Genomic DNA, 20,405 nt, shown 5'->3' on the forward strand with positions numbered 1-20,405 from the left:
GATTAACACTGGCAAATCAATGACCTTTAAAGTCATCTAAACTGTATTTTATTCCGATATGCTAAAAAAAAAGTAATGTTTTCCAGATGAAAGTTGATGAGTGGAATGATATAAGTCTTGTGATGAACTGAAGTAGGAACAATAGTTAGCTTTATATATGAATTTGGCCTGAATTTGTGGATTTCCTCTGACTGTTTAACACTATGCACATGTAAAGAATACTGTATTTTGTTTAAAAAAAGAAAACTAAAAAAACCAAACAACAACAAAACACCCCAAAATGAAACAAAACAAGAAAAACCTAGTCCTGTATGCAGGTGGATTATTTTCTAAAGCATTCAGGTCTTTTTTCTCTGGAGTGAATTACTTAAAAACACAGCAGGTATTCAACATCCCAATTCTCCAATTTTTCTAATGAATTCTTATGTGGAAGCCACAAACAACTGAACATAAAATTCTGCATGAGCTTTTACTTTAAACTTGGTATTGTGGACCCAGTTTATTTCCAGGATAAACAGTTTAAGCTCAGAGGTGGAACAGGATGACCTGGCTTTTATAATCTTTAAATAAATCTATCTCCAACAACTTCATGTCACAGATGCAGTAAGACATACTACCACTCTCACTGTCTGAAAGGATTTCTGATATCAGCATTGGCTCTTATCTGCAGACAAAAGGAGCATATTCAGTAAAATAGTCTTTAGAACAGCACAATTCTAAGGGAGAATATAAAGACATTTAAAATAGAAGCCAGGTTTCTTTTAATATTTTATGAATCTAGGTCAGATACTAGATTTTTGCATTCAATTACAATACAGTTTCCATTTGGGAAGAAAATAACACCACCATATTCACCAGCTAGCTTCAGCTATAAAGTACACCAGAATATCATTTCTGTCATGAAGCTTCTCATAATGAGGCAGCTCCCACTGCTAGTAAGAAATGCTTAAGTAAATGGAAAGAGACACAGACTTAAGAAAATACAGTTACTTATTCATAAAAATGCATTTTACCTTCTGGTTCCAATTCTTCAGCTATTTCTGTCTCATCTCCAGAGGTAATTGAGCTCTGGTCAGCCAACTGCCCCTCTGACAGATGTGACAGGTCTTCCTTTTCCTGTTGAATTTCTTCAGCCATCTCTTCCACCTTATCATCTGCCAGACTTTCTGGTTTAACCTCATGTACCACATGCTATATAAAACCAGGGAAACTTACATGCTTTATCACACTCCTTGAATAGTAAAAGTTACTAAAGTTCAAAACTTGAAGAATTATGGCTCACATTCATTATACATAACCTTTAAACAATTATATTGCTTGTGCAGTGCAGGAAACAATGAGAAGTTGTCAACTGCAGTAAGAAATAATTGATACAGTAAAAAGACAATTCTCTAATGATGTATATTTGTGAACACATAACTATGTAATCATTTGGTACCTGTCAACATACATACAGCCTGTTAGATTTCCCGATTCATTTATATTTCAGCTTTCTCAGTTCTACAAGATTCAGTTTAAAAAATAACCAAACCACTGCCACCTTACTCTGTTGGCAGTTTTATAATGTGAATTATACAATATTCCCTGTTCGAAAAGCCAACTAAAATCCTATAAAAAGAAGTGGCTTTACTACAGAATGCAAACATATTATCTAATGTAAAATAGTGCATAACTTACTCTGCATGAGTCTTATTACTTCCTTTCTTTTTGAATTCAGTTACATAGAGCAATACCTCATTGATGCATGCAACATTACACACGTGGCATCTTCCATGGAAATTGCTGGAGATCTGTCCATTCATCAAACAATTCTCTAGGAGAACTCTTCTCTTCCACAGGGACACTGATGCCTCACCTCCCACCCTCAGAATCCATGAGACAACTATCAGCTGTCCACAGAACATTTGAGTTTTCTAAAACTGGGCCTCAAGAGTTATGTCTATTCTGCCACATTTAGAGCCACACAAAGCAATAGTAACAAACACTGAAAAGCCTTACTCTACAAATAAGGGTTACCCTTGAAGTTTCAAAGTCACATAAAACTAACTTTATGTCTCTTATGCTCTGCATTGGCACAGATGATGTATCATAACAACTGTCTTTCAGATGATGTTTGACCACTGTTTATAATTCCTTCAGTTACAGAGTTGCATTTTGTGGGTAAAATTTTCAGACAAATGCCACCTGATATGGTGGAAAGGAGACTTCTCTAGATTCTCATCTATGGCTTTGATTAAGTTGAAAAGTTAGAAGAATACAAATAAGAGCTAGTGATTAAATGTTGTGTTACACCTCTAGAAACTACAATTGGCCAATCTGCCACAACTTTCATAAGCACTTGGATCATTACAAAGTACCATATGTAATACTTTTCTTCTCCTTGGAATGATATATATTAAAATATATCCCAAGGTTGTTCCATTTCTTCTTCATCTCCCCCTTGCTATATAGTAGTAATTTTTAGAGGGGAGACAAATTTTTATGCAAATATAGAAGGAAGTAAGCGTAGACATTCCTTCCTTTCCAGCGGCCACAAAAAAGATTGTAATCAAAAGGATTCACTTGGGTTTTTTTTGGTATTTCTGAGAAGTTTTTGAGATCTTCCTTTACAGTAATTTGATTTTCTTTTTTCAGTGCTTCAAAGAAGAAACAGCATACAAATGGAATTTAAATGTAATATATTATATAAAAATGCAAAACTGAAAGAATCTCATACCTCTGAAACACTTGGAATTTCTGAAGCCTTCATCTTCTCTGCAAGCTCCATATTATTTTCAACAACAGAGTCCTAAATTATAGGATAAAATATAGATAAAATAATATATAATAGACAGCTAACATATAAAAGTAGGTATAAATTTACTGATGGAGAAGCAGTTGGACTGGAAATTATGTCCTCTTCTTCTGCCCTGTATTAGCCTTACTGCTTTTGTCCTCTGCTATGGCTTCTACCTATGAAGCCGAACAATTCTTAAAAGTGGTTTGGACAAGTCAAATAATTCATCCCAATTTTTAGTGAGTCTCCTTTTCCAAAACAACTATTTGCTTTGGCATGCGGCACATGAACACCAGAGAACTAGTTTATCTGCTAGTCAGAAGATGAGCAGGAAAATGAACCAGACTGTACACTTCTCATGTGTTAAACTTCTAATTCTCTAGCGTGGACACTCGTGGCATTTCACAACAAGCTTGAGACATCAGAGAAGCCCCTGCTATTTAACTATTTAGTTCTAATAGTACTTTGTCTCTAATCACACAGCGAGGCTTGTTTTTTAAAACAGATAGAGCAGCTGCTCATCAAAGTATTGAAAACTTCTGCTGGAGACAAAGTAGCTAGCTGTCTGCTTTAGAAAATCTTCATTTGCCAAAAAATGTCACATTTTGAGAAGTTACTATTTGGACAACTGAAGATACATTGCATGTTTAGCTACATGGCTAACATTACAGTTTTCCCTATCTAAGCTCCAAAACATTTGATTTCACCAGTATTTGCTCCTTTAAAAAAAAAAAAAAAAAGGCAAAACAACACAAAACAAGAGATTGACTTCATTCTTATTTCTAGTCTAGACTGAATGGCTCAAAACAGAGTTCTAGTCATGGTAAATGAAACAAAAGCAGAAGAACCTGTGAAGTAGAAACTGAAGTTAACATTTCAAAAGTAAAATGCAATCAAGGCATTTACTAATAAAGAAATATCATCACAGCTCTTTTTAAATGAATGTAACCTTTTATTAACTAACAATACTCATAAACTTTTATAATTAGCTGTTAAAATATATTACCTTAACTTACTGGATTTAATTAAAAGAGTAAATAAAGCCTATTAGTTTTCTGAAGGTAGATTATTTAAGGTCAAATGAAAATTACATCATAGAGCAGATACGCTTGAGTTACTTCATGCAGAGATTCCTAGAGTCTAGAAGGATGTACACATGATAGTGCACCACAAGTTCAGAAGAGTTAATTGTCCTCACAGTGTCTGTCAACTCAGCTGATAAACTTTAAGAGGTGACTGAATTGTGTTGAAGTATTTCATTAGCTCAACACACAGGATCTGTTTGGATCAAGCTGGTTTCTGTAGAGACATTTCTGTCTGTGCAAGTGATACACTGTACAAAGATACTTTAATTAATAACTCAGAGAGATGAGAAACAGTGCAGAGATGGTTGATTGCTCCTCTTAGAATGTGCCCTATGTCTACGGCAGTTGACGTTTCTAAATAGCAAGCAATTCTGAGGGACTCACACAAATATTCCAGAACTGTATTCCCCACCTATATGCAATACGCTACTGGTCATTGCCTGGGACATTAGTCTTGTGCTGCTAAAAGAGTCTTTTAGATTATTAGTTATAGAATTTGTCCATACTGAGACATAAGTAGCCCTTCTTGCTTCAACATGCATGAGCAAAACAAAACTTACTGCCACCTGTATTGTAGTAAGATCCTGAAAAGATACTTTCTTGTCTGCTTGAGCTGCACGCTGCCTTGGTTTGGGTGTTGGCTTCTGTAATAAAACAATAAACAATATAGTTGAACATCATTCACTGACATATTCTAACCATCTTATTTTACAGTAAATTTTGAGGGACCCTCATTTTTCTCAAAGCCAACTCTAACTGGACTAAAGTAAATTCTAACCAGGAAAAATGATGTAGATGAGGCTCAAATAAGGTTCAAGATACTGTTCAGAATTCATCCACAAATGATCCACTCACAGAACACGTATGTAATGCAATTTGAGCTCCAGGCAAGGAATAGGCATAGGACTGAAACCAGTGGAATTATGTGTGGCAGAATGATTTATTACTACTCTTTATGGAATGCTTGATTTCTTTTCTTGTTCTGTAGGCTTATCTTACCTTGGGCACCTTTTCCCATGCCACTTCCACCAGAGAATTTTAACACAGGAAAGAGACTGACAATACTTGTGAAATTAACAAAATGACCCAGAAATATTTCAGTCATTTCATGACTGTCTTAAATTGCAACTGTAGTCCTGAAGTTGCACAAGCATGTAACTACATTTCATGTAGGACATCTATATTGGAGAGAATTAATAGGCACTAAATGTATAGAGAAGGCATTTAATATTTGTTATTTGTCTTCCTTTTTCCACCCCCCACCCTTTTGCTAACCAGTTATCTACCATTATAAAAGAGTTTAAAAGTTTTGGATAAAAGAAAGATTTCACTTTCCTTTGGAAGTTGAAGATGATGGTTATATGAAGTATTTGTACTACGCATTGTTTTACAGTAAGGACAAATCCTGGTCATCAGAGAAGAACTGAATGACCTGCTGTAATATGTCTTTTATATCTCTTAACTTCTGTGAATCTGTTAAATTACTCACTGTCACTAATGAAGTAAAGGAAGGCAACAGGTCTGGAGTCTGGGTTTTTTCTTCTGCTAGTAATTTAATTGCCATTGATTTCTCATTTTGAATTAAATTTGCTAAGTCTGCAGCCATTGTTGATCCCCTTGGTGGTAGGTAGACAAAATTCCATTTTAATTCAACTGTGATGGTGCCAGCAGCATGTCTTTCAGAATCTATTAGTTCAAAAGTACCTGAAAGCAAAATGCAAATCTTACCTCAATTATCTCATTCTACACACATACAAGAAAATGCAATGCAAACCTGAATGGGATCCAGGGATCAAGTAGCTTCCAAAATGAGTACTATTAAGTTATGTCAACATACTGTGTTTCATACATCAAAATGAATCCAATGTAACACTGCGGGCATCCAAAAATACAGGATTTAATAGGTACTGAATCACTGCATTCCTTCAAGGTGCCCTGTAGGTTTCTCAGATAATCCAATGCCAGATATTCATTTCTATTGAAATCTTTCAAAAGATCTAACTAAAACATTTCTATGTTTTACTAATACTGAATCTTGTCAAAGAGAATTTAAGGGGTTTAAAAATCTGCAAGTTGATAAACCTTTATTGAAGAAGAAAAATCCTAAATTCACTTGCAAATCTTATATTATCCATTTATATGGAATAATTATAGAATCAGATTTTTACATGTTCCTCAATGTCTTGTAGTCGTCAATGAAATAATAATCAAGTAGCTTTTATATTATAAACATCATAATAAATTACTAACTGATACCAACTTCTGGAGAGTCCTTGCTGTTTAAGGTAGAAAAACGATCTGATGGAAACCTCATGGGGTTCAACAAAAGCAAATTCAAAGTCCTGCTTCAGGCCAGGAATAGCCCCAAGTAGCAGTACTGGCTGGGGGCTGACAGGCCACAAGCAGCCTTTCGGAAAAACAGAGTTGGTCCTGCTTGTTTAAAGAAAAAAAAAAAAAAAAAAAAAGCCAGCCAAGCTGTGCCTTTGCTGTAAAGAATGTTAGATGCGCCCTGACCTGTACTAATAAAAATGCTGTCAAGCAGGTCCATGGAAGTTTTATACCTTCTCTGTTCAACACCAATGACATGACATCTGGAATACCTTGTCCATTTTTGGCCTCCACAGCACAAGTGAGACACTGACATTCTTTAACTTCAGGACGTTGGAGCACAGGACATAGAAGAGGCTGAAAAAATTGATTTGTTCAGCCTTCAGAAAAGGAAGCTCAGAGAGGATGTGGCCTCATTAGCGGTGATTAGAGGGAGATGATCACTTCCCTAGTCCTGCTGGCCACACTATTTCTGACAGAAGCCTGATCACACTCCTAGCTTATATTCAACCAAGTGTTGACCAGGGTCTCCAGGTCTTCCCTGCTGGGCAGCTTTACAGCCACTCTGCCCCAAAGCCTGTAAGCATTGCATGGGGCTGTTGTGACCTAAGTGCAGGACCTGTCACTTGGCCTTATTTAACCTCATAGAGAAATGACCTTGGTCCATGAATCCAGCCTGTCCAGGTCCCTCTGCCAAGACTATCTTTCATTTGGTTCATAAATTCAAAGAGATATGAAATAGGAACTAAAGATTTTTGTTATGTTTAAAGAGGTCTAATTCTTACCTGAGATAGATTTGTCATGTGCTAAAGAAATAAGAGGCACACTGGCTTTCCCTACATAAACACCTTCTTCCATTTCACCATCATCAAATACATAAAAGGTTAAGGATTCTGATTTTAGGTATCGATCCAAATCTGCATTCATTGGCACTTGGAAACACATATGGTCATCTATTTGTGGATTGTTGCTGCTAGAAATGATGGGAGTATCATGATCTGCAAAATCGAAGAACTTGTAGACAACGTAAGGATCTGGCTGAAGATGTTTTTTTCGGGCTTGTAGGTTGTTACAACATTTTACTGTAATGTGAAGTTCATTTAAATTGCCATCTGTTGAAGTGCTGACTTGGGCAGTTCTGAGTATCTGCTGCTTTAAATGAAAAAAGTTAAATTAAAAACATTAGAATACTTATGTTGGTGAACTCTAAGAACTGTATAAATAGAACAAATAACTGATTATTTCAATGACACTCCAACTACTGTTTCATTTTATATGTCAAAATATTACTTGTTTAATGACATCTTTCTTGGGTTATTGGTAAAAGGAAATAAGATGTTAATGCTTTCAAGGCCTGTGATTGTTTGCTTTATTCTTCTAAAGTTTTATGATCTACTTGTCATTTGATTACCTACAAAGCAGTAAAAGATCCATTTTAAGAGTGATTCATATCAAGTGCCACTTTAAAGATTCTGACCTTGACAGCAATCCTGCATCAAGAAATTTTACAATTCTAGTCACTTCTATATATGTACTTTTCAACAACTAAAATTGCACTGCAGATTCCTGATTTTTTTCTTGCTCCAAAACCTTTACTTATATAAACAGTTAACAAAAACTAGAAATCAGCATGTGAAGAGGACTAATAAATGTTCGAAGTAAATTAAAAAACTCGGTATCACAACCTTTTTATATTACAGAATCACAGAATACATTTGGTTGGACTAGACCTGAGAGATCATCCAGCCCAATCCTTGATCCTGCACTGACCTATGCTGACCTATAAGCATAGCTTGTACATACTGTGAAACAAATAACTGGCACACTGGGAAATTGATTTTAATAAAAATTAAAGGAGAAGAAAAGCAATAACATCACCATCTAAAATGAGGATCCCTCATCTATACTGATCTCTGAAATACTGAAATATGACACAACTATCGTGATTTGATGTACATAATTATCTTCCTTGTGGAAGCCAGAGTTCTGTCTTCTGGTATATGGGGAAATATAGCAATTTGATTTTGTTTGAATAAATAGTACAGGTTGAATTAGCTAATGAGAAAACCAAACATGATAGTTTAAGTCCTTAATATGCAACCTGAAGAGTACTATTTCTGGCTACCTTCAGAACCGGAAAAAAAATCATTTATAGCAGTTCATGTGCAGTTCATGTTTCCATGATTTCTGCCACTACGCAGGACAGAAAATTTTATATACATGTCTAACTACTCAAAGCTTAAATTTTGGAACGCACAACTGAAGCTACTTTTCCAGCTGCAGTTTGACAGAACCCTTAACATAATGTAACCATCTGCTATAGCCATGATTTCTGCCATGAAACATTTCTGAAAACTGCTGTGTTTTAAACAACAGTTCTGTAGAAGCTGTTCTTAATTTCTGCAATTTTTCCTATTGTATTTTCTCCCATATAATCATCATATTTCAGTGGCCATGTTTGAATTTGCAGCTTTACAATAATTACAAAGTGCTCTGTTCCATGTGCCTTACCGTTCAACTGTGTTCGGATTATAATAAAAATAGAGGAAATGAAGTAACAGATTGTGGCATTTAAAAACAGCCAGATTTTGTGAGTTAGTTGAAAATACCTTTGCTTCTTTTAAAAATTAGATTTAAAGCAAATGTTACAATGTTATCAAACACCAAGTTATGGAAAAAACCTACACTGACCTTAAACTCTAAACATACTTCTTAGATTACATCATGGAATGCGCTGAGATTCTAGTACAATATAAATTTTCATTATGCAATAATATAGAAGATTAAAGTTACTCCTGACATACAATAATTTAAACAGTAATAGATTAAAAAAAACCTGGCCCATTAAAAACTCTGAAGTGTTTTAATTTATGCATTTCAACCTGAGTGTTTTTATTTCTCAAGCAGTTGCTGAAGATTTCTGAAAGTCCCCTTTTCCTGTCTGTGACTCTAATTTAAATACAATGTTTTATATTATGAAAATTCTCATTATCCATCTAGGAAAAAAAACCCAACGAAATGTAAAATAGTCTCACAATACTCAAAACACTAGGAACTTAGAGACTTTTCTGGATAACTGTTTCACCAGTTACACTGATCTGATACACAACTGGTTTAACATTCGTGAATATACTAGAAGAAAATATTAACAATACCTGGTTATAGGTTAACTAAACATAATGATTTCAAATATGCTAGTGACAATCAAAACTATGGAGTACAAAGCCAAACACACCTGGGATCGTTGTTCACGTTCCCTAAAACTGGATGTTATATACCCCAGAGCCTTTGACCTCTCTTTGTAGAGTCTAATAGCTTGATCCATAGGAACTCGTAACCTGATCCAGTATTCTACAGTGCCGTAATTTTGAATGTTTCCTTTGATTCCTAAGGAACAAATACATAGAAGATTGTATTAATTTTCTTTTCAGCATTAAAGTACTTAAGTCAAAAGCTAGGAAACATCACAAATCAAAGATCAGGTCTCTTGTGATTATGCGTTGTGACAGTGTTTGTGGCTTGCAATGTGTGGTTCACACTAGAACCCAAAACAACAACTCCTCTGGCCCTACATCTATGATCCAAAACTGAAAGATGACCATTTTTTTTTATATTGGAATCTGCCATATTTACTGTCCAAGCTACAGAGTTAAGTTATATTATTTTAATCTCTTTAAGGCAAATAAGTTCTGTACGTCAGCAGTTAGAAATGTCCCACATAAGTGGTACATGGTTTAAATTACAGGCAAAAATACCACTTTATCAAAATAAATCTTTGACAAAAGTAAAAAAAAAGTTAAAAAAAAAAGTTAAAGGCCTCTGAATATACTGACCTGACAAAATACTTCTAAAACCAGGCCTAAGCAGCACAGATTTTAAGTACTTTTTAAAAAAGGCTTCACCAGGACACCCTAAAATTATTTCAAAACAATAAATGAAATTGAGAAGAAAAAAACCCCACAAAACCTAAAACAGCTCTCCCATAGATTGTTTTACTTATATTAAATATTAGCTACAATCACCATCATTTGCACCTTTCTAATGCCTTACAACTACAATGCAATCAACTATACTGCTCCACTATTATTGTCCATGCTTTTGTATAATTCTGTTGAGTAAGATGATACTCTTTTTTTATTAAAATTCTTCACATGCATAGTATCAACACTTTGCAAATAACATTTACAGAATACAAAGAATCACTTGCTATTTTCAGACAAGATGCCTTAATGGCATTTCTAGCATGTCATATACTTCTAATGTCACATACTTCAGGATCACTATTACCAACATCATCTTTATCCTCAGTCTTTATGGGCAAAATAGAACCTGTTGGCAGCATCACCAGAACATGCTGCACATCCAGCACAAAATACCATGTTGTGTGAACTTTTGCTTCCCTTTTGAAATTGCAATACATGAATTCATTGTCAGCCAAATACACATTACTTAATTCTCACTTAGAATACTGCATCAAACAAAATACTTTTTGATATGTTAATTACCAACTAAATTTGCTGTTCTGTAGATCTTCCCACTGTTTTCCAAAATTTCATGGAACTTCAGTTCACATGTAGCAACTGTTTCATAATCGATGCCATATGCGTGATGAACTTCAAGTGTGATACTGTTTTGCTGTATATAGTGCAAAAAGTTGTCATCAGCAAGCACAAAATACTGAGAAGTGAAATTGTATGATGGGGTGTGCCCAGAAACTACTGGGGTTGTCTGAAGTTCGAAGTCATAGAATCCATAAGTACAAAAAGTTGAGGGTTCATGGTCACCAAAAGCATTTATAGCTCCAGCAGAGAAGATTACTTTGCTGATGTGAATTTCAAAAAGGTTCTCCCCTCTTTCTAATTGCACAGTTTCATTAAATTCATCCACTGGATCACCTGGCAATATTTCTGGCTTGGATTTATGTGGTATTGTACCATAGACAATATCTCTTAGTTGGGCTGCAATGAACAAAATAAAACTGCATTATGATTGTCTTGTTTAAAAAGCAATATAAATAATGACTGACTAGAGACGAAAAACAAAAACATAATTGAATTATATTAACAATATTACCTTCCTAAACATGTTACCAAACAAGAAATCACACATTTTAATTCACACATCTACTGTATACTTAGCACACTGACAACAAGCAAAAATACCTCCACAATGGAGCTGCTTTAATAAAAATAGACACAAGCCCCTAACAATTAATAACAGATTACAAGGGAGTTAACAACAAAAATTCAGAAGTCTTAAGCAATGATCAGAGTAAGTATCACTGTGCAAATGTGGCAGAGACTTAAGGTAGGTAGTTTTGCAGGGCTGAACTAAATTCACTGGGGAAATGAAGAATAAATCTGACTTTAACCTCTGTAATATATTTCATGGACAGAGCTACTAGCCAAGACCTTTACAGGTTGCCCAGCCTCACAGGCAGTAAATGGTAAACAAATCAATATACAGATTTAGGGCATGAATCATTGTGCAGTCATTTAGTACAAGGGGATGCAACTTGGGAGACAAAACATGGAAATTGTTAGGACATTGGGGTTTGCAACGTATCGTAGTTAAGGCTTCTACACAGCCTTTGCAGACTGAAACCAATAAAAAGCATTTCAAATTAATCATGTTGAAATATTCTATAGGCATTTTATACTTTGACTAAGGGATTTTTAGTAAGAAAAAATGATTATGTAATGACAGGATGGCAAAATAAAAGGCTGACCCTAAATGTACAGTTTGTTTTTTTTAAAAAAATAAATATAAAATACCCACATTTAGTAATTTTTTTCTTATTTAGCAATAGTTGCAGCACAAATTTCTTTGTGAATATTGTTTGCTGTTATCGTTTTAGACAATGAAAGAGCACATGGATATTTTAATTTTCCAAGAATGAACTGACCTTTCCTCTAGTGTTATGAATGGAAAAGTGCTTCAACTGAAGAGCAAATTTGCAAGAGACAAAATATAAAAAATTTAGAGAACAAAATACTTTACAGATACCTTCTAGTTTTCTGATACGTGCAGCTCTAATATCAAGAAGATGGGCAGACTGTTCCATTTTTAAGTCATAGTCTTTCTGTAGACTTTCCATCTTTCGTGTCACTGCTTCCACTTCGGTCTGAAAAAAATTTGCACGTAAAAAGGACACCAGTCTGCACTGATGCTGCACATGCTTTTGACTACAAATACATTTAGATTCGAGGAAAGAACATTTAGAATACATTAAAAAAATCAGCAAATTTTGATCCAGCAACACAGTAATCAGTTTAAATTTCAGCAAAATCTAGAAAAATTGTTAAGAAAAGCAGACTATTCTTTCAGGACAATGTTCCTATTACTTTCACTAATGATTTTCTTATTTTAAGTTCAGGTTAATTGAATCAAAAGTCAAAATACGAGAGAGTAAAAGCAGACTGTTCTGGAAAAGGAAGCTTACTTGATAAGTACACTTACTGTTTTTCCTGTGAGGACCTGATAAGAGGTCAGAAATAATCCCAGGAAGGCATGGTTTGAGAGCTCTGATCAGGGTAAGTTAAAAGACTGAAGTTATAGTTATTGGGACCTGATGCTTTCAACAACAGCACATCTTATGTGTCTTAGATTACCTATAAACAGATTGGCTTTGTTGATGACAGGGCAAGTTCCAGTGCTAAAAATGTTAAAATGTTACTATTAAATAATTTTGCACTGTGAGTAGAGTTTAGTACCTGGTAATCTCTGTTAATTTTGTGCTGCACAATTAACATGTTCCTGGTCTTTTCAAGTTCCTGCACTGTTCCTGCATGTGTTAACTGCAGTTCCTGCATGGAGCGTTGTAAATCTTTAGGGACATCATCTTCTACTTTCTCCAAAAACATAAGGTCTTCATTCTGCTGTTGCTTTTGAACCTGGAGCAAAGTTGACAAATTATCAGAACGAACTTTTGCAAAATATGCAAATGTTACACTGGGATGTAATTTTGGAACAACATAAGACATTAAGCCTAACTTAGTGAACTTTGAACATGCGATAGCACAGAAAATAGGAATGATGTAGCGCAGTATGTGACAGGATCCTTCTCAGTAAAGTAATCTTATGATTATCAGAAACCAATTAAAATGTGTGAGATATTCAAGCAATCACTCCTGTCTATCCAAGGAAAATAAAACCCCCTTAATATATTAGCCTTTTATATAATTAATATTCCTGCTTCAGCGAAGAAACAAAACCTGAATTATTCTTCTTAGGTCTACATTGCTTCTGTTATTAATACCGAGCATTTAATTTTCATCTAGGTTGTTTTGGGAGGGTTTGTGCTTTCTTTTTTTCATTATCATTATACAATTATCATTTATAGTTCAGCAGCAGAAACTGGGGTAAACAATTTAGTGCAAACAATTCCTGAAGAAAAGAAAACCTATGTCACTGGAACACTTGAAATGTAATGCAATTTTTTAAATTTTCACTGTTTTATTTTCCCCACCCTCACTTCAATTTTGCTGTAAACAACAAAATTACAACTTATGTGCAAAGGGAAAAAATAGGACATTTTCTGGGTATTTTTGTTTTAATACACAAAAAGAAATTGCTAAGCATTGCTGTATGGCATTTTAGAATTCCCATGTTGACACAACACTCCCATAAATTACAGAACAAATAAGCAAAAACGTTTGGGGTTTTAAAATAAACATTACAGGAAAAACAAGATGGTGTGTTACTTAGCTGAGAAAAAGTCCTTTTTGAAAATGCTTGAGAATCAGGTTTAATAAACTTTTGAGGTTATAATGAGTTATCTACATAAATCTAAGTTTCATCCTGGCACTTTTTTAATCTTCTCTTCCACTTCACTGTAACTAAAGCACATATGAGCTTGAAGCATTAACTACTGAAACATGCACAAATAATTCAGCTCTTGATAATTTCAGGAGAAAAAAAAAAAAAAGAAGGAAGAAAAAAGACAAACCCCACAAAATATACAGGATAGTTCAGGTTGGAAGGGATCTTAAAGATCATCTAGTTCCAACCCCTCATATACTCATTCTTTCTAAATTACCTTTACAAGTAAGTGGGCTTCATTGAGTTCTGCCACATCAATATCACTTTCCTGAAACAGAAATACTTAATGAGAAGCTGTTATCAGATGTGAATGAATATTGAAGAAATAGATTCAGAAAAAAAAGATGCATTCTCACTAGACATGACACCTTTGCTTGGTATCATGAATAAACAAACACATATCTCTGTATTCTTTTACTTTCAAGAAGTATTTGCACTACGCATAATTCATAGAAGGGAGGGTTTGGCTCATATTCTAAACAGAAATAGAGTTCACCTTGGTCAGAAACTTCACATGATTTTTCAGTTCATCTAGTTGTTGCTTATGCTTCTGGTAGCATAACTGCAGGTCTTTATTCTCTTGCATCAGCTTTTCCTTTTGGTCTTAACATAGAAAAAACCAAAACATTATACTAACTTCAGCATAATTATAAAAATTATAAACTTGCTTTTTCATGTTAACAACCTATGCATCTAAATTTCATTTTAAAATGGAGAAACTAATTTACTTTCTATAGGGAAACCTTTGGTAAAGTTAAAGGGATAGAAAACTACTCCTCTTTGATCTGGTATATGTGTATGGATAAAAAAAAACAAACCCCAAAACATTCTCATTTCCATTAAAAGTTAATCTACAGCATTAAAAATCTACATCTCCTGCATTTATAAACAGCAAGATATGCTCAACTAGGTACAACTTTCTATTCCGGAAGGAGGGGTGGAAGAAGGGAATAGAGACAATATAAAAAGTCTTTGCAAATCGTAATGATTAAACACCCTTAAACCTATTAGCAGAAAGTTACATGGATTTTACACAAATCCCCACTAATGCACAGCTCCATCCACAATGATTACCTCCCTAAATTCCGAAAAAAATTAAGGATTAGTTGAAACATTTGAATGATAACGACAAAACTTCCTTCATATGGAAAAGTTTTAAGAACATTTTTTTTCCTCAAAAGCATTGTGGTTTCCAAGGAATAGAAGTACTTTTGCACTCTCCTCCCTTGGCAAAACTTTTTATTCCCCTGATAACAATGTATTCATTCCTTCCATTTTTCCCTATGTTTTCTGAAAATCCTGAAGTTATATTCCCATACCACATACTTAAACACTATTAATTCATATTTTAGATCAGAATGATATAAATGTTAACTGTCAAGATGACATGCAATATTAGCCTTTGTAATTCCCATCTGCACTCATGGGAGGTGATTGGTGAAACATTACATGCTTAATTGAGAATATATTCTACTGCTTTCAACAAAAGAGTCCAGAGTATCTTTTTAATGCCAGAATCTTTCCTGTTCACCCTCAGGGCATGATGCACAACTTGGCTGTTTTTACAGAACAGCTTTTCAGTTTAGAGGCTTTAACTCAGCAGGAAACAGGTGGCTGAGATGCTAGTCTCAAGGGCTTTGCAATGTTTCAAAAACTGACATCAGGTTAGTTTTAATTTTGCAGAGTTTATATATTAAATGACATCTTCACTAAAAATGAATCATCTGTAGTGTCACTGCTCCTACACACAGTAGCTTGACTCATACATGTGTTGGGACTCCACAAGTCACTTTCAATTCAAACACATAATCAATCACCAGTAAGGTTTTAATTCTGTGCAGTTAGGAGGAAAATTTAATGCATTTGTGCAACTGAGAAGAAACTATAATTAGAAACACTAAGGGCTAAAAATTAGAAAGCAAGTAAGAGAACAATTAAAATAAGCCTTGTAAAAGGGCAGAGAAGGCAGGCTTTCATGAAAGACGGTGAAATACTTAATCAGCAATTGAGTATTCTGGACTCTAACAGATAATATACCCAAAAGACCTCTATCTGTTGGCAGGTCTCCCACAGAGAGCCTCTCATGCTGATGTTATTTCCTTTCCCTACAACATACACTGAGCCCTTTCTCCAGGGATAAGGAGGCAGGATGTCCCTCCTCAAGTACTTCTGTCTCATTACCATGATTTTTTTTTTTGACAAGAGCAACAAGCTCAGTCCACTCCTTTTTAACATGAACCCTAGTGGAATTTTTGTCTACATTTTTGATATTCATTCATACTTGTTGCTTAAAGTTAATTTAAAACCTGTAAATGCTACACAGAAAGGAAACTAGCTTTTGTTCAAATTGAGGTGATTTCAAAAGCTTGTTGAGCCAAAATGGGCCAATCTGTTAATAATAGCACAGGGCAGATTACCTTAGCGCTGTTCATTTTGCCTCTCTAGATTTTCAGTAGGCTGGGTCTTTATGATCCCAACCAAAAATAAAAACACAAGACATGCGGGAAAGAGACAGGAGGGAAGGGAATACTTCCACAATAGCCTTTGGGCACAGAAGTGATGAGATGGGTCCTGCCGTTCAGTTTTCCCATATAACTACACTGTTTTTCACCAGGAGTCACTCAAACTCTCTAATGGTTGTTTCCATGTATAAGACTATCTGGACTGATTGGAGTACACTTGGATCAGAGTTGGTGCTGGCTCCTGCTTAGCTTTGTTTCACACAATTCAACTCAAAAGCTGCAACTACAGGAGAAGAGGGGGGAGAAAGGAGACAATTCCTGCATCACTGGTGACCACATCCCACATGAATATATCATCACAAAAATATTAGGGTTTTCAGTAGCAGGGCCAGGATGGTACCAACACCAAGAAACATTGCCCTGGAGGCTTTGGAGAACGCTGCCGCAGGAAGCTTGGCAAAAAAGGCTATAGAGCCACAAGAGGAAGAAGACTATAGAGTTGCAGATAGACTTCTGTATTGATAAGGGCCTTATAAGACACTTCAGGGACTATATAATAATACTCTCATCAGTTGCAATCAAAACACATATTGTGCCAATATATATCGCCCAAATTTCCTACCTAAGTTCACAGAATGAGTTCTTATAGACCAAGCAGTACCAGTCATGTAGAAGTAAAAAACCCATTGCTGTCTTTTCCAGTAAATAAAAAGCACTTGCTTCCAAGACAACTGACACCTATTTTGCAGAATAAAGAGTAAATATTAACCCAAGAGATGAAGAGTGAAAACAGCTGGAGTTATATGATCCTCATTGAGCACATAATCTGTATTGGATCAATTCTTATCCTTAATAGCTAGTCATAATGTAAGCATACACACTTAAAAACCAGCTCTGAAATTACAAAAAATATAAGGGACACTTTTCTGGGCAACACACTTGAACTCCAACACAGGAGAACCTTACATCATGGGAAAATGATAGTTCTTTCAGAACTTTACCTCTTTCTGCTTTGAACTTGTCAAGGATTTCATTTTTGTCTGCTAAATCAGATTCGATAGCAGTCTCTAGTTTAGTAATTTGCAGTTTCAGCTGCTGTTCCTTTAATTTCCACTGCTGTTCATGGGTCATACTGGAGACACTGCAATAAAACATGTGGCATGTGAAAAACTTTCAGAAATCAGCCTCAATGCAAAATAATAAAGAGAAAAAGCTTTTAGTGGCACACAGACCACTGTCATCATGTCTTAGGAATTAAGTAAACATATGCTGGTCTGCTGCTGTTGAAACCAAGGCGCCTTTCTCAGGCTGTGGTTAAAAAACATGAAAGAGTCTGTGGGATGAGCAAAGAAACTGGCCTTAATTTAGAGCTCCAAAGTCAGAAAAGTTGGCAGCATGCAGTATTTGTGGGACTAGAAAAGGAATTCAGATGCATATCCCAGAGTAATCCACAATTTCAAACCTCAGCAACTGACAAAACCATTCTTTCCACATACAAACCCTCTTAATGCAGAGAACTGAAATCATCCACCTGATTTCTTTTAAATCTGTGAAACACATAGAGCCTAAAGTCAGTCGCCTGTTCAAAAAAATGAACAGGCTGTAAAACAACAATTCTGATACTGATTAAGAAGCACATATAATCTTTTTCCTAATTTAAGAAATAAAAAACAGAGGTGGGCAAAGAAATTAGAATAACTATTTTGCCTGTAACACATTGCTTACTTGTAAACTACCAGTCTATGTGCAGTATGGATTGCATGGACACAGAATTAGAACTGCTGAAACCACAACAAAATGTGTAACTCAGACTGCAACAAAACGAAGTTCATTCTATGATTTACAATTCCCAGTAAGATGACAAGGCAGTGCAATGTGTTTTCATAATTTAGGCAGTGAATACTATGGTCTTTGTATTATTACTCAATACTCGCATTCTTAGTGAACTGGAAAAACATTAACCTATCATAAACCACTTTGTTCATGTCTGTATTCTGTCAAAAATCAGAAATTGTAGAGTCTTTTTTTAAAAAGTCATTTCCTCACCATTTCACTTTGGTGAAGCTCAACAATGAAAAAAATAAAAGGATATTTTTTACATCTATAAATGTGTGTGTGTGTGTGTAGACAAAGATAGATACCTATCTATTTATCAATTTATCTCTTCCAGAGATCCATGTAACAAAAGTCTCAACCAGAAAAACACTGAGGAGATGAAAGAAATATTGTAGAAGGGAGAGCCCACATAGCTTCACAGACTGTACAGAACTGCCTGTTTTGATGGCTATGACCACATAAAGTGGTTCTCAGTATATCTAATTGCATTTATATCTAATATGCTTGAAGAATGACCTTAAGAAAAAAAATACTACAGCATAAACTGTATACTCTAAAGTCTATTTATATTCTTGATTTGTGATTTTCATAAAAACAGTTCTATCTGTCTGTATTTTCTTTTTCTCATACTCTGTCTCACCTTTTTATACAGTTCTCTAGGCATATACCATCTTATACTGTGGCAGCGTCCTTTACAGCACGCATGAACATAAGCAATGCTTCTAAGTCCTATGGCAACATATACTTCACTCTGCTATAAATTTGATGATGATGATATGCAGAGAATATAATGCACTGAAGCATTTATTTACTGCTGCAAAGGTACAGCAGAAAACAGAGCATGTTCTATAACTGCTTAGACTTACCCCTCTTCAAAGTTTGCTTGGCTTCCAAGAGAAAAAAATAAATCTCAGCAAGAAAGATACCAAACATCCTTGGTCTTCACACTTCCAAGAATGTATTCAAGTTTTAATGACTGTGATACCCAGTTATAGGTGCATTCATTCATTACCTTTAGGTACATTTGCAATTTCTGGTGGGGGTTGTTGGACTACATCATCTCCAGAGCCCCCTTCCAATCCCCTGTGAATTACTTGATACAAAGATGTAGCTAAACATTGTTTCAGTTTTTCAAAAGACTGGCAGAAAAATTGTTGATCTAGTATGTTAGTAATTCAGAATTTAGATGTTTAAATGAAGAACAATTTCAAAGGCATCTTTTATCCAAGACTATATAATGCTAAAGTCAGTTTGAATTGAGTCTACTTCTGTGACTTTCTTCCTTTAAATTTTAAAATTAATTTTACTTGAATTCAATGGAATTTCTTTCACATTTACTGTATTTCACTGGAGTTGGAGCCATCTGGGTAGCTATAAATGGTCATCCACATCTGGCACCGTTTCCTTTGGAGGGAGTTTAAGCATTGCTAGATTTGTACAAGGTCATATGAAAACAATTTCTCCAAATGTTTTATCCAAATGAATTGTTTTCTTGGATGCTGACTAAATAATAACAGTCAACTGACAAATTCATTCTTGTTCTTTGCAAATTTTTCAGATCCAGTTCTGCAGTCCTGGCTCTGGCAAAATTCCCATCAACTTCAAAGGAATTTCAAAAGAAATAACATTGGCAAATAATGGGTTTGTCTCTTTTCATCCATCCAAAAAAAGAAAGAAATATTTGTTGATTACCTGGCACCTGTGGGCACTGGCCTAGCCACTGCTAGTAACAGGTAAGCTGCAGTAAAGTGGCATTGTTCAAGAGAGCAACAGAAAAAGATGGCCAAGAAACAGTTGTTAAAATGAAATGCTTCATTTATTTTTCTGATTTCTCGTTAGTTGTACAGTAACATGGAACGATGAAACATGAATTAAATGGGAGTATATGAAAAGAAAGATCATTTCAGGTAAAAGAAAAGTCATACCGTAGTTTACCATGTTATGAGAGAACCATATTTACCTAGTTACTCAAAGCAAGAAACAGCTGACCAACTGCACCTAGACAAAACTCTAAATAATAGTTCATGTGTAAAAAAAAAAAAAAAAAAAAAGTTGTAACTATTTGTACTCACAGGTTTTTGCTACTATAATTTTTAA

General features: G+C 34.9%; 1 protein-coding gene across 1 annotated transcript in view; it reads right to left on the reverse strand.

Moving 5' to 3' along the window:
* Positions 1 to 20,405, reverse strand: part of RPGRIP1L (RPGRIP1 like) — a 62,183-nt gene that overhangs the window by 22,673 nt on the left and 19,105 nt on the right. Inside the window, exons 9-21 of the mRNA XM_054389614.1 lie at positions 17,474 to 17,613; positions 14,507 to 14,613; positions 14,228 to 14,278; positions 12,903 to 13,082; positions 12,196 to 12,313; positions 10,695 to 11,147; positions 9,425 to 9,576; positions 6,975 to 7,341; positions 5,351 to 5,565; positions 4,425 to 4,505; positions 2,717 to 2,788; positions 1,014 to 1,176; positions 856 to 858 (exon numbers count right to left, since the gene is read on the reverse strand). Of these exons, the coding sequence (XP_054245589.1) occupies positions 856 to 858; positions 1,014 to 1,176; positions 2,717 to 2,788; positions 4,425 to 4,505; positions 5,351 to 5,565; positions 6,975 to 7,341; positions 9,425 to 9,576; positions 10,695 to 11,147; positions 12,196 to 12,313; positions 12,903 to 13,082; positions 14,228 to 14,278; positions 14,507 to 14,613; positions 17,474 to 17,613 (2,102 nt within the window). The remainder of the gene's footprint in view (positions 1 to 855; positions 859 to 1,013; positions 1,177 to 2,716; positions 2,789 to 4,424; positions 4,506 to 5,350; positions 5,566 to 6,974; positions 7,342 to 9,424; positions 9,577 to 10,694; positions 11,148 to 12,195; positions 12,314 to 12,902; positions 13,083 to 14,227; positions 14,279 to 14,506; positions 14,614 to 17,473; positions 17,614 to 20,405) is intronic.

Source organism: Indicator indicator, chromosome 19, assembly GCF_027791375.1.
Source record: "Indicator indicator isolate 239-I01 chromosome 19, UM_Iind_1.1, whole genome shotgun sequence".
Lineage (NCBI taxonomy): Eukaryota > Metazoa > Chordata > Aves > Piciformes > Indicatoridae > Indicator > Indicator indicator.